The sequence below is a fragment of the Lepeophtheirus salmonis genome, chromosome 5 (assembly GCF_016086655.4).
Source record: "Lepeophtheirus salmonis chromosome 5, UVic_Lsal_1.4, whole genome shotgun sequence".
NCBI classification, from domain to species: domain Eukaryota; kingdom Metazoa; phylum Arthropoda; class Copepoda; order Siphonostomatoida; family Caligidae; genus Lepeophtheirus; species Lepeophtheirus salmonis.
In genome coordinates this window covers 37,046,302-37,060,636 of record NC_052135.2, presented here as the reverse complement: position 1 = coordinate 37,060,636, position 14,335 = coordinate 37,046,302, and the positions used below count along the sequence as shown (strand labels likewise).

Below are 14,335 nucleotides of genomic sequence, written 5' to 3'. Positions count from 1 at the left end.
ACATGGTGCAACTCTCCCTTTGTACGGAGCAAGAACAAGAACATCTCAAATTTATCCACACTGAGTGAGTTTTGAATTTCCATAAAACTAGAAATTCATGACTATATCAACCAAAAAACTGACTACCTTGCTACATATATAATGCTCCTCAAAAACAGTTTTGATGTGATGGACGTTTTTACTATATTCTTAATTTTATTATGCAGTTGGAATGTTCATTTTATGGGAGTAGCTTTTTTAATGTTTGAAAAAAGGAGTGAGCGATGCAAGTGTCCGGGTCTACCCTACACGAATTTGAAACGGTTTGTAGAATAAGAACAACCACGATATATATGCCCATTTTTTCAAAGGGCCGACAGATTTTTTATTAGTAGGAGTAGTTACTTTGTATGTACTCTTATTGTTATTGTTCATATTTTTGAATTCCATCTCTCTCTCTCTTATTTTTTGAATGACAAGAGATTCGTTGTTGATATGTGGAACGAAAGACGACGCTGAGGGATGTGACCTCAAGGAAAATCCTTCTTCTTTTCCCTTCTTCTCATTGGAAATATGACAGGATTATAATTATAGATGCCTGTCGGCACTTTCCTTGTAACAACAGAATAATAAGATTGCAAAATGTAAATTTAAGTCCTATATTATACGTACAAATATCCAGCAAAACCTTATTAGTATGTAGATTCTTAAATAATATGGATGCACACAAATGATTTGAGTGAAATCTTTCTGAACATTTTTAGTCACAAAGCTCATACAAATAATGTGAAGTAGTTTTATGTTCCATTGTCTCAGAATTTGCAAAGTATTTATCCTTATTTATGTGTTTGTCGTTTGCAAAAGAACAATTGTAATGGTACGATTAAGATGATTAAACATTATACAAAGCTATAAAACTAGGTTGTATTACGTTGGACCTTATATATTTGATTCATTCCAGTTTTAGAATCAGTCCTATTGGTCCTTGGGGCCGATCCTTAAAACTATCGGCCCCTAGGATTATCAGTACTACATAGAAATAATTTCCAGCAGATATATGAAAATATCTTAAGGAAATAGGTATTTCGAAAATAAAAACTTGTCTTTCTATGTTCCTTAGCATATCTCTCAATTATTTCCCAGCATTAGTCGCTCTAAAAATCATAGAGACATTTTCTACTGGATGTGGTATCATGTTTAGTTGTATCAAAAGTTGTGAATTTCAATTCCTTATTAAATAAACCCTCTATACGACTTTATCTTTATTGCATCTCGCAACCTTTTTTCAAAACGTAAGAGAAACAAAAGTGTCCAAATCAGTTGATAATCAGCCAATTCTTCCTAACTATCTAAATATTTTTCTTCTAATAGTAGCCAGTTGTTCACTGTGTAACAATTGCTAATTCGAACTCAATATATCAACTTATATAATACCGATCAAGAAGAAAAGAAGTAAAACAATCGACAGCTGATATGTATTCATATTTTTAGGCTACTGTTGCTTAGATACGTGTAGTAATGTGTTTTTTGTAAAAAAAAAAATAATGAAAAGTTGTTTGATTATGGTGTCATGAATGTGTGACTTCACTTTTATCAAGCTGTCGTCTCCATAAAGAATATATGGAGTAACAAAGTTTGACTCGAGTGCGCTGTTATCACATGATTTTATGCCAACTGTTACTGAGGGAATTTCTGCTATATTTTTTATACAATTTTTTTAATATTGTATATCAAAGATTTACCTCTGACATTTAATCGTGCGAAAGCAGCGCTTTCGTGCTATCTATATTTATCTTCCCATATCCCCCAATTATAAATCGGTTTTAGAGCCCATGTTCTCAGATAAAAAATAAATGACCCCCATCCCAAGGATGACGACTCACCTTAGAATGGTTACTAAACAACAAACGTCGGGTCATTAATCAAAGGTAGTTTTTCTCACAAGATTTGGAACGAAGATATCTTGTTTATTGATATTATATAGATCCTATAACTGTGTTAAGAGACACGCACACCTGTGTGACTAAAAAATAAGTGATAGATTAAGTGGAATGTTTTTGTCACATCTAGGTTGATTGAATATATAATATTTACGATTAAAAATTAACACTACTACATTAAATATTAATCATAAAAGTCTTATTAAAAATATCGACCATTTTCATATATGTTCTCAATTTGTTTGCATAGAATATGTTGGTACAATATATGTACATTGTACATGGCTTCTCCATAATTGCGTTTAAAGATAATAATAGAACACTTCTTCCCACTGTGATCCACAGAATATAAATTGATATTTAAGATAGAGGATATTTCCTTTATGGATAAAGATCAATCATTTTCAAGCCTGGAAATTTAATTTATTGAAAAATTAACGTCATATATAAAATATTTAACTCTATAACGCCATACGTTCCTTCATACATGACTTTTGAAATCCTATATTTAAGGAGGTATTTGACAAACTATTTGGGACTCAAATACTTCATTTATATAATTGACCAATGGAGCATTATATAGAAAAAAATCCGAATTTCTTACTTTTGACCGTCAAATACTGTAAACTATTGTCTCATCGAAAAAGAGCTAAAACTATTTGTTAATGATTTGAGAAAATTATAAATCTAATTTTAAAGGCATTGTCATACAGAGAAATCATTCATTTTGTCTATATAATCATTGGAAAGAAATGTCCGTCAGATACTTGGAATTGGTTAGAAAATATGACAATTTCCAACCAAAAACTCAAATATCTCGATAAAAAAAAGATTGTTCTTAGAAAAAAGAAGGATTATAATAGCAAATATTAGATTATTGTGGCCACACTATCACCTGCGGGTTAAAAATACATCGATTATAGTATTATTATGTGTATACCGATACTCAGTTCGAGAGTTCCATGGGGTACTTTATTAGGACGAAGACATTTAAAACAATATTGTACTAAATCAATATTGGAACGAGTACTTGCAGCTCCACTGCGTCACTAAAAATAGGCCCAACGTTGGCATAACCCCGCAAATTTCTGACCATCAAAACGGCATTACCTCGTTAACAAAAATATACATTATATTTTGTTGTCAGATGTTGACATTTCTACTTCTTTTACCCGTATCAGTGTTTCGAACGTTGATTGGTTGAATTATTATCATCTCCTTAATATGCTGTGAACAATTCCTAACAAATATTGAATAATATTTCCATAGTTAGGAAGAATCTTTTAACTACCAACTGATTTAGTTTCTTTTCAGGAGAAAGGTTGCGTGATACAATTAAGGTAACAACGTCCCTGCAATCCCAAACAAAATTGTCCTTGGTAAAAAGATGAAAAATAAAATTATTCTTTAATAAAGAAGGTCATCAAATTTTTGAGCTAGCCAAAACAAAAATTATGTGGAAGTTAATTGTTCTTCATCTCAATTTTGTTTTATAGCCGAAAGAAACTGAAAAATCGATATATCCAGAAGTACCGTAATGGAAACTTTGGTTTCATATCAACTCTGGTTCATTAGTATTTAATATATCTTTATTATTTTAGAATATGAATATTAAAACCTATTTATTAACTCATTTTTGTGATGAATGTATTTGAATCATCAGATATTAATTAAAAGAATTACCACTTCCTTTGTAATACAATTAATTAATTATAATTAATGATAATCAACGCCTCATTCATCATCATTTTGATGAGTCATTATATATTTTTATTTTTTTAATTTGCTTAAAATGCCACCAGTTAATTGCCTGCTTATATTTATTATTAAATATCTAGATTCTGCCATTCCAAGTATTTAAATACGTATTTGCAACAACTACAATAAAAATATAAATCTCCCTTAGGGCATTTCGAAATATAAAAGATATACTCTGTAAATAATTACTTCTTTTTTTTTTTTTTTTTTTTTTGACTAGTATCATTTTTGGTTTTTTATTACAGATTTTTTAACAATAATTTATTTAACATTCAATTTTTTTTATTTCTAAAAAAAACACCGAAAATGGATTTGCATACAAATAATAAACATTTACTAAAAAATAAATATAATTAAATAGATATTATTATATATAAATATATTTGAAAATAATTTTGTGTCTAAAAAAAATCACTCTGTTGAATCTTTGTTTTATGTCATCTGATTAATTATTGAGTGTCCCCTCAAAGGTTAGGGCCTCACATTTTTTGCACAAATTGTCCCTGTTATTCTTCTTTATGGCCCCAAAGCCGGTCGTATCACAGCATTTAACTATTATCATTGTTACCCAAGCAAGAAACAACAACGATTCCCAATCAACAACGAACTGGGATGAGGCTTCTTCGATCACTCCGTGATCATTCTTCATCACCAAAAAGATTCTCCACCATTACGGATATAGAGTGAGAATTGCGCTTGCAAGTGCATTAAATGTTGTTGTCTTTTGAATTCTTCAAAGTTATTGGGTGCACTTATACAGCACCTTTTAGCTGCAGTCTGTTCATAGCAATTGCAGCAGTTATAAGGGTTATTGGCGTTGATTGCCTGATAGGGATTTATCTGTGTAAAAGCTCCTTAAATTAAAAAAAAAAGTTCTTAATAAAGTTTCAGAAGAATATATATAATTAATTATAGAGACTCTACGGAGTCAACTACTCAAAATTAATCTTACCTGTATTTGAAATAAAATTGCTGGAAGAGAGTTGACTATATGCCCTCTTGTGTCCCTTAGAAGAAGAGGGGATATGAACAGATCCATTGTTTGATAGAGGAGGATATAGAGATGCCAAAGGAGCAGGAGCTCTTTCCTGCACGATCTTGTTAGAGGATGTTAAAGACTTTTTCTGTTTGCTTGAAGAGGAGGAGGGTAGAGTTCTCTTTGCGGTTTTATGAACTCTGTATGCAGGATGAATCATGAGAATAGGCTCACTGTTTTTAGGAACTTTGGGAGCATTGGGAAGCTCATACTCTATGGAGCAATCAACAAATAGAGGCTTGGAGTAATCTTTAGCGATAAGAGTGCCGTTGTTTATAGGAGCAATAGTGTTAGAGGTTGTGGGCGAACTACTCTTTGTTTGTGAATGATTGGGGGTGTAGCATCCTCCCCCGTAGCTGTTGCTTTGAGTGATGCTGGGTAACCTCGAAGAAGAACTCTGGCTGTTGTTTTCATTAGTAGTATTAACACAAACACTATTGGCAGCATTATCAAAGCCATTGGAATATTTGTTGTTATATTGTGAGTGAACAGAATGAAATAAATAAGATGCTTGAGACCAGGATGAGGGATATTGTTGTTGCTGCTGCACTTGTTCTTGTTGCTGCTGTAACAGCTGTTGTTGAAGTAACCACTTTTTATCATAATAGTTAATATCATAAGCTGTGTTGCTGTTTATCTGGTTTTGTTGAACGGAATATCCATGATAGGATGATGAATTGGACGGAAATGCGCCGAGATGTTGATTAGAACTAGGATGTATCACTGAGAGCATGTTGTTGATAGTTGTATATAAATAATATGGAGAAACACTTTGTATGATTAAATATAAAAAACTTCAGTAGTAATTATTGATAACCGTGATATGCATCCAGTAGCGGAGATGCAGTTCAACTAAAAAATAATATCTCAATTGATTAAAGAACAGAAGAAGGAAAAAAAAAGAGGACTCGTCGTTCCTCCAACCAAGCGCGTCTCTACTACTACTATACAACGTTTCGCGTACGATGACGTATAAATGTACATACTGACACATGCTCTACTTAACTGCTAGAGAGGAAATTATTTTTCTTTTCATCTTCCTTTTTTTAAAGAATGTGTGTTATTATTTCAGTAATAGCAATAATAATAAAAAACAATAAATGGTACGACCATTCCACGGTGGTGGGTGAACATATGGGGGGAATGGTGCAATCTTTGTTCTTGCGCCCCACAATGAGTAGACTACCTTTGACGTAATCTGAATAACATACGAGTATCTATCTTTCTTTATATTTTGGTTGTTCTTCTTATGCAATAATTTAACATGGTTTTTATTCATTTTCGTATTATTTGTTTGTTGTTGATGAGTCTTCTCTTGTTCCTTATTATAAAAGTTTTGAGTATTGACTAGCGGCTAAATTCAAACTATAACTTGTTAAAGAGTGAGGAAATTCCTAGTTGGATGGAAAAAATTAATTATGTATATGGTTTATGTCATGATCAAATAATTTTAGGCCTTTTTTTCCTTGCGCTTTTTGAATGAAATGTTGAGAGATATATTGTAAATCTCAATATGCAATGCACATGGGATACACTAGCTCTCTTGTTTAATCTATGACCATATAAATGTTGAGTAACATTGGGTTTGTTGCACAAATTTTAAATTGTACCACAAACAGATTGTACAAGTTCCAATCTAAAAAGTAAGATGAAATGAAGAACTTTTAGCACTTAAGATAAAGATCATGCGATGATTGATACTTCCATTAGACCAGTGATTCTCAAACTAGGGTAAAATAGCTCCATATATGAGTACGTGTAGGAACTTCATAAGCAGGTTAAAACTACGATCAGAATAGATTTTGTCAATCAATAAGATAAAAAAAAATTTGTAAAAAAAGTATAATTAATGTTTTTTCTTCTTAAAATTTTATATTATATAAATCATGATTAACTACACCCCCTCCTCGTCAGCCACACTCTTTGATCAGATAAGCTGTCTTTCTTTCATGATAATGTATGGTCACTCTAGATTAAAGAATACTAGAAATCTCTAAGAATTTGCTTTATTTTCAAAATTAATTTTGTTTTGAATGGATTAGGAATGAGAAAAGTAGGAGAATCAGAAACAAACATTTTCAATTCTTGCCAATGTAATAGTTAATTCATTATTTACACTAAAGGAATAAGATTATAACATATAATAATAATACATATTATTATCTTAGATACGTTGATTGCCCTTAGTAGGCGTTAGAGAATGATTCGTCGTTTTCCTTCGTCTTAATGAAAAAAGATTTTATTCTGATAAAATGTGATTGTTTAGGCCTCCAAAACGCCAAAAATGCTGACGTCGCATGAAAAGACTCTATAATTACATAATATAAATGACTTTATGAGATGGTTAGATTAAGAATGAAATCATCGTGGGTTATTAAATATAATCATTAAAAGCTGATCCTATCGTAAAAATACATAGGAATATAAGGAATTTTAATAACCGTAAAGAGGAAGGAGATTTTACATCTATGTAGCCATACATACAGAGGGCTTTTCCCATTTGCTTCACCACCACTATTAATAGTAAGAGGCAATTTACCTCCGGCATCATCTTTTCATCTATCCAACAAAAGGAGGGGGGACGCAGATATGAAATAAACTACAAAATCCATTTCTATGAGGATTTCTCACGTTGATGTTACCCTCCAATTTACTCAAGTGCGTGCAGTGGTATTTATTGATGTTGGACTTAGCTGTTTATACAACATGGACGTGGCAGAGGGGATGTATGAGATCGCACTAACACCTCCAAAAAAATAAAAATTTGAGCGACTTAAATTATTAAAAACTTGGCTCTCTAAAAGGTTATATATATATATATAACGAAATTATGTGATAATTGGGGCATACTCCGCTGCTGATTGTCTACATTACATAAAACACATTTCAATTAGTATATTGATCCAAGTTGTTGAAAATACTCAATGAATTTATAAAAGTCAATAATGTAAAAATACCTTGTTTATAAGATCATTTGAAGATTTTAAAAAATTACTTCCCTTCCCCTCTAAATGTTTAGCCCTTCAACATATATTGCAGGGTGTCTCCAATTTTTTTTTTTTTTTTTTTTTGGGGGAGGATCTTGGTTTTTAGAATTTCTTTAGAAAAAAATTCAAGAGTCTAAACTATTCGAAGAATTAAATTTTTTGGAAAAAAAAATTCAAAAATCCACAGTTATTCACAAAAATTACTAAATTATAAAAAATGGCCCTTTTATAAGAAACGTGTAAAAATTTTTAACCCTGACCAAACAAAAAATTCTAGTAAAAAGAAAAGAAATCCTCAATTTGCATGGGGGGTACAGCTCCTCCAGCCATCCCTGCAGACGTTCCTGTATTGGTTCACTTACAAGCATCAAACGGCAGATATTGTTTTATTGCCTTGGGTATAATTCATTGTTTATAATGGATTTATGGAAACCATAAAAAAAGGAGCTCATTATATACAACTTAGGTTATAAATATTGAAATATTTAGAAATCCATAATCCAAAAAACAATAACAATATTATCACCCTGGGACTGAATGGGAGTCACTATTAATAATAATGGATTTATATTTATAAGAAGATTAGGAAGAATACAAATTATTATTATTATGTTTGAATAAGTCCCTCCTTTAATGAGGGAGGAGACAGACAGACCATATAATGATGGATATTGTTGTCCAAATTTTTATTTCTTATACATAGATACACCCCAAAGAAAAGATAAAAATCTACCCTTTTTGAACCAGAAAATTCTACCCTATGGTCATCAAAATAATATATTTTCCCCCCTTAAATGTACAATACACACGCCTTCAATATAATTAATTAATAGAGAAATATGAATAAAATCAATCTATATATATGAAATAGATTCAAACATCTAATTAGAAATTATGATAGGGATTGGAAATTGATGAGGAAATAATATCAAACGACACATTGAAACTAGAGTTCACGTGGCTAAATTTTATTACATACACAATATCTTTCAACATATTGTGTATGGAAAAAGTTACTCTGGAGTTCTCCTCTGTTAGATCAGTGATTCTCAAACTCTTGTACAAAAGGCGAAGAAAGACCATAGATTGCACCATGTCTTATATAAAAGGACCTTCTATTTTTGGGGGAAGGGGGGCATAATGATATCTTGATATTTTTTCTGGTAGTGATCAATGTCAAAAGTTTCAGAGCCACTCAAAGCCTGAGAAACTCAACACTTTGCCTCCTCATTTTTTCCCTAAATAATTATAAAACCGAATTACTACATAGTATGTGGAGAAATGTGGGGAATGATTGTGTTTTAGAACACTCGTTTTTGATTCAATCTATAAATAATTTAAAATTCCTTCTCTAGTCAAACAACGCTAGTTTTGGAACAGCTGGTTGTAAATAAATCTAAATGAATTATATAAATATTCAAATTTGAGAAGAAATGTGAAGTGTTCGCCATAAGGATATTTCTATTCATAAAACTCTTTCAGATTAATGAAACTGGTTAGCTGAAAGATAGAATGGAGATAATAATATATTGCAGAGACAACTTCAATTTTGTCCGATATATTAGTAAATTTTAAAAAAACTATTATCTTTTTTTTAAGAAGTAATTTATTTGATTAAGTTTTTTTTTAATAAAAGCCATATAGTTAATATGTAATAGTGTTGTTCAGTATATTGAACCTATAGTAGAAAAAAACTACCAATACATAAAGGGTGCAAAAACAAATTTTTCCGGTCAACAAAAACAAAACTTTTTTGTTCAAAAACTCAAAATTTTATTGACTGATTTGAAAAAATATATTACAATAATTTTGGCAATTCACAGACACTATATTTTAGTCGATATGACCTCCATTAGAAGCAATGTCAGTCTCAATATGGTACTTGAAAGCTGATACCGACATTGACAATTTTGTTCTAAGTGTAGTTGGTCCAGACCTTAGAGATAGTGGATTTCAGGTCAGTCACATTTTTGTATCGGGTTGCATTTGCGATGAGGCCCCACTTAAAAGTAATCAAAGAGGTTCAAGTTGGGGGATGACGGAGGCCACATATCCTTGTGGCAGAAATAAGCGAATTTTTGGGTGTAGACCTCCACTTCCTGAAGATCTGGACGCCCTTTTGCCAATCTTCATGGATACACGACGCCTTTTTGCCTCTTGTTCACTCATTTGGTGGCCGATTCAAAACAAAAAATGTATCAAAACAAGGCTTATTTATCAACAAACATATGAAATAAAACAAATGCAATATTTTTATCAAAAATGCATTGAAATGCGATTAAATTGATCGTAAAATTGTGCTCCCGAACCCTGTATCAGTTTTCCAGAAGCATTACAAGAATGATGGTATCGTGACAAAACAAATACGTAATAAAATCCATTTTTGGCTTTTTGAAATGTTAATATAGCATTGGATTTACGGAATTTGCTTCATTTGAGGATCTCCAACGCCTATGGTTGTCAGGCAGAAGGTCTTGCAACTTATTTGCTATTTCATATAAAACTATGCATAAATATCTTTATAAGTATTTAAGTAGCTTATTAAAAGTTGTTTGTAATGCATTTTATAGCATTTAAGCTATATATAAATATATCCATGCATATATATCTTTCAAGAATTTATGGCATCAATCTTCTATTTTATGGCCATAAGCGACCTACAATTAACACAATATCTGTTAACCTTGGGCTACATGTAATTGCCAATACCATAAGTGCAAAATATAATGTTTTATGGCATTGATAAAATAGATAAACAATTTCTTCACAATGGCACTATGTGTTATTCTACATATTATAAAAATCCACATTATTTCTCACAAAATATAAAGACGGAAAAGATTGGGTAAGGTTGAGGCCTCTTGAGCTGCGATAATCAAATCGGAGTCGGGGGTAGATGAGTTTGATTTGGGAATCTGGTATCAGAGGCGTCTGCAAGGTTTTAATTTGAGTTGCTTTTTTTTCCTTTTTTTTGAAGGGGCTAAATTTGACCGAATGATCTTTTTTAAGTTAAAGAAAATTACAAAGAAGTTCACGCTTAAAGTTGTTTCTGAAAAGTAATAGATTTATTTCTGTTTGGTATTCAACTCATCAGTCGTGTCACACGGAAGAAGAAAAAACCATCAGTGCTGCTTTTGGAAACTGCAAAACTTTCATAGCTCAACGTATTACGGAGGATGGAGTATTGATGGGATGAAACTGAGGGCTATTTTGATATCTGTTGCTTCTAGATATGCAGCTTTTTTCTATGAAAATTCCAAAGATGCATGGTACATCACCTTTTAGATCTGATTAAATACTACCCATCTTCTTCCATAAGACATGCTAAGGCTTTAGCAACCATCAGTAACATGTACTAAAGATACTGTAAGGATATCACAGGTTGAGAAGGAGGTATTTTATATTTTGTCTCACTATGAGGTCTTTCAACTATCATTTATAGATGTTTATTGTTTATGTTATATACTATGATTTCATTTTTCTGTTAATATGTTTTTTGATCACTAAGATTTTAGAGATCCTAAAGAAAAAATTGATTGATAATTATAATGTGTATTCATGCTTTAATCTAAACATAAATTAACTTTTATTAATTTTACTATTATGTACATTTTTTTACATAATTTTGTGTCTATGCACACATGTGTAAAAGTAAAAGTTATGTAGTGCTGACGATAAAAGAACATATTTGAGTGGGGCTACAGCTTCTCCAGCCCACCTCTTGCTGACACCACTGAGTATATGTAGTGTTCTACCCCTCTTGATATTCAACATATGTTTTGACTAAAACAAGAGATGAAAAATAAAGAAACAAATACTTGAAAAATGACCTTTGGCAACTTCTATCCCTTAAGGACACGCTTTTAGATAATTTTATTTTAGCTTTCAGGAACAAGATATTTTTTTATACATTGAAATCAAATGAAGTATGCCTTGGGCCTTAAATTCTCTACTTTATTGTACTAGAAACGATCCCTAATTTCAAAATTAGGTAGCCAATAACTTTCTGTGGTCGAAGTCCATCAATATGTACTTGTGAAGAGAAAAGTGCATAAAAGGGTCTTTACCAGGGGCTTAGCCCGTTAAATTATTAACATAGTAATACAATTACTCATATAAATTGATATAATATATATATATGTAGTGTATTGTTGCGATTTTGTACAAGTTGCAACGCAAAAATTAGATGATTAATTTTAAATGAAGGATTTACAGTACTTGGGATGAAGATCATAAAATAATTGAATATTTTATGTATGATAGATGTCTTAATGCAGTCATTTTTGACTATTTTAATAAAAATACTAAAACATAATTATTGTTTGGCTCATTATAAAGTTCAAATACCCACAATTACACATAGGTACATAATAACCAAGAAATTTTAATAACAAAATGATAGGTTCAATGTATAGTTGGTAATTTTAATGATCACTTTTGTAATTGAATAATGTATTTTCAGACGAAGAATTGAAACTTGTACTATTTGCTTATACAAGTTGCAACTTCTACACAACATATAAAATAAAAAATTGGGGGGGGCTAGCGACGTTTCTGGTGGAAAATATAATGTTTTATTGCATTGAAAACAAAGATAGACAGTTTATTTGTAACGTATACACTATATTAGTTTTATTGTGATTTTTCAATGAATCCTCTTTACGTATTCCTCTCAATCCATAAACAAAAAAAATGTCTGTACTTATACAAGTATGTATGTATAAAACGGTAAAAGATCAAAAGTGAGCCATAAAGTGATGGATGCACAGATTTAGTGCAACATTCTTGAGTTAGTGTACAAACTCAATTTATATGAGAATATTGCTATAAGGAGGAAATTGTAAATTATTCTTTCAATTTGAATTTATGTGTCATTTTTAAATGACATATGTATGTAGATTAACATCAGTGAGTAAAGAGTGATTCAAAAACAATAATGAGTCGTTGTTAATGGCAAAGTGGGCCCTAAAGAAAAAAAAACATAGAAGAAACAAACTCGTGTTTGCAAAACTGAGTCAATGATCGTTTAACAAGAGATGACTTCACGTTTGTTTTGGAATCATATTTAATTATTTTCATGGACTATTTCTACTTCTAGACTGATTGCTTGTCGCACTTTTAATATTATCGAATTTTGAAGGTAAGATGTTTCTTTCGATATGAGAAGTTTCCTCATTAATATGTTAGTTAACAAGAACTTTTCATGATACCTTAACGTCTTCGTTTTCTTTTGGGTTATAGTGTATGGTACAATAAAGTTCCCATAGTGTGCTAAATAAAATTGTCGCGTCATCAATTGAACATCCCTTGAAAATCATAGTCCTTCTGTCTGGACAAATTAATGATTTAGTCACATGACACTCGTCGCATCCGAGGTACCTAGAGACAAAGTATATCAAAGAAACTGATTACATGATTAAGAAATTTGAAAAGTACGCCCAACTTTGGGACGTAATAAGTATAAATCTTACGAATATAAGGGACAGACAATATTTGTATCAGACACTCAACGCAGGGATAAAGATAAAATCCATTTTCTTTCTCACATCAAGTCTGCTTTGTGTGCTTCGAAAACTGGTGTATGATAAACCTTGTCTCGAAGTATCTTGGTTACATCTATGTATCATGTTGGATATCCCCGCTTGAGAGCCCTTAACTAAGTAAACTCATTCATCAAATGAGATTAGAGTCATTAAAATATTATATATAATTAAATGAATATAATTTATGAGCAATGGTTTCTAATTTCTATTGTGTTTTATTTTATTTTTTTAATTAAAAAAGCAAGATGAACATATAGAATTGTGTTAGTAGTAGTAATTTATTCTCCTAATTTTAATGTGCCACATGGAATACATATATGTAAGTTTGTAGAATAATAGAACGAACTAAGCCGTGCACATAGTACACACATCGTTATGAACGTCTAACAAATGATTATTGCATGAATATGATACCAAGAGAGTATGCATTATATATACATGCCAAAATAGAATATGATTACAAGATGTCATGTCAGTCATAGTTAAAAGAATTCATGAAGAAGAAATAATATTTATCAAATGCAAATAACATTTTATTTATTTGTATTAATATTAATATTATTTCGTATCATCAGCTTAATTAACAATATAGAATAATAACAATAATGAGAACTCGTTTAACAAAAAATAATAATTGATTAAATAAACACGAAATATGCTGCTTTAAGAATAATATTTATTTTAAGCTTCGTCATTTCAATGCTCTTAATGAGATGTCAGTAGTTATTATCTCCCCCTCCCCCATAAAAGCAAACGAAGTGCTTTTATAAAAACATAATTAATTGTGTTGGATTTGAGTAGTTTGGTGAATTGACTTATTGTTAGTGATGGGACAATTCCGATGCTATTTTAGTAAAAGTTCCTAATGCTGATTCGTTAATATTTTAAATAATAGTTAAAAAAATACCGTTTTGCTAGGATTATATTTTAGGCGGGTTTAGTTTTTGGAACTTTTTTGAAAATTAATCCGAAAATTAAGTTTCACATATTCAATTTTTTGGAAAAAAATTTCAAATATACAATTGGATATATAACTTTTTTTTTCAAAAATCTGCAATTGCTGTGGATTTTGTAAAAAAAAGTATTAAAACC

General features: G+C 30.8%; 1 protein-coding gene across 1 annotated transcript; it reads right to left on the bottom strand.

Annotated features, from left to right (window-relative positions):
• Nucleotides 1–3,897: 3,897 nt before the first annotated feature.
• Nucleotides 3,898–5,576, bottom strand: LOC121118381 (uncharacterized). The gene is made up of 2 exons (XM_040712950.2): nt 4,630–5,576; nt 3,898–4,531 (listed from the first exon to the last, which is right to left on the bottom strand). Exons 1-2 carry the CDS (start codon nt 5,444–5,446, stop codon nt 4,326–4,328), a joined length of 1,023 nt encoding a protein of 340 aa, XP_040568884.1. The 5' UTR covers nt 5,447–5,576; the 3' UTR covers nt 3,898–4,325.
• Between the last annotated feature and the right edge of the window lie 8,759 nt (nt 5,577–14,335).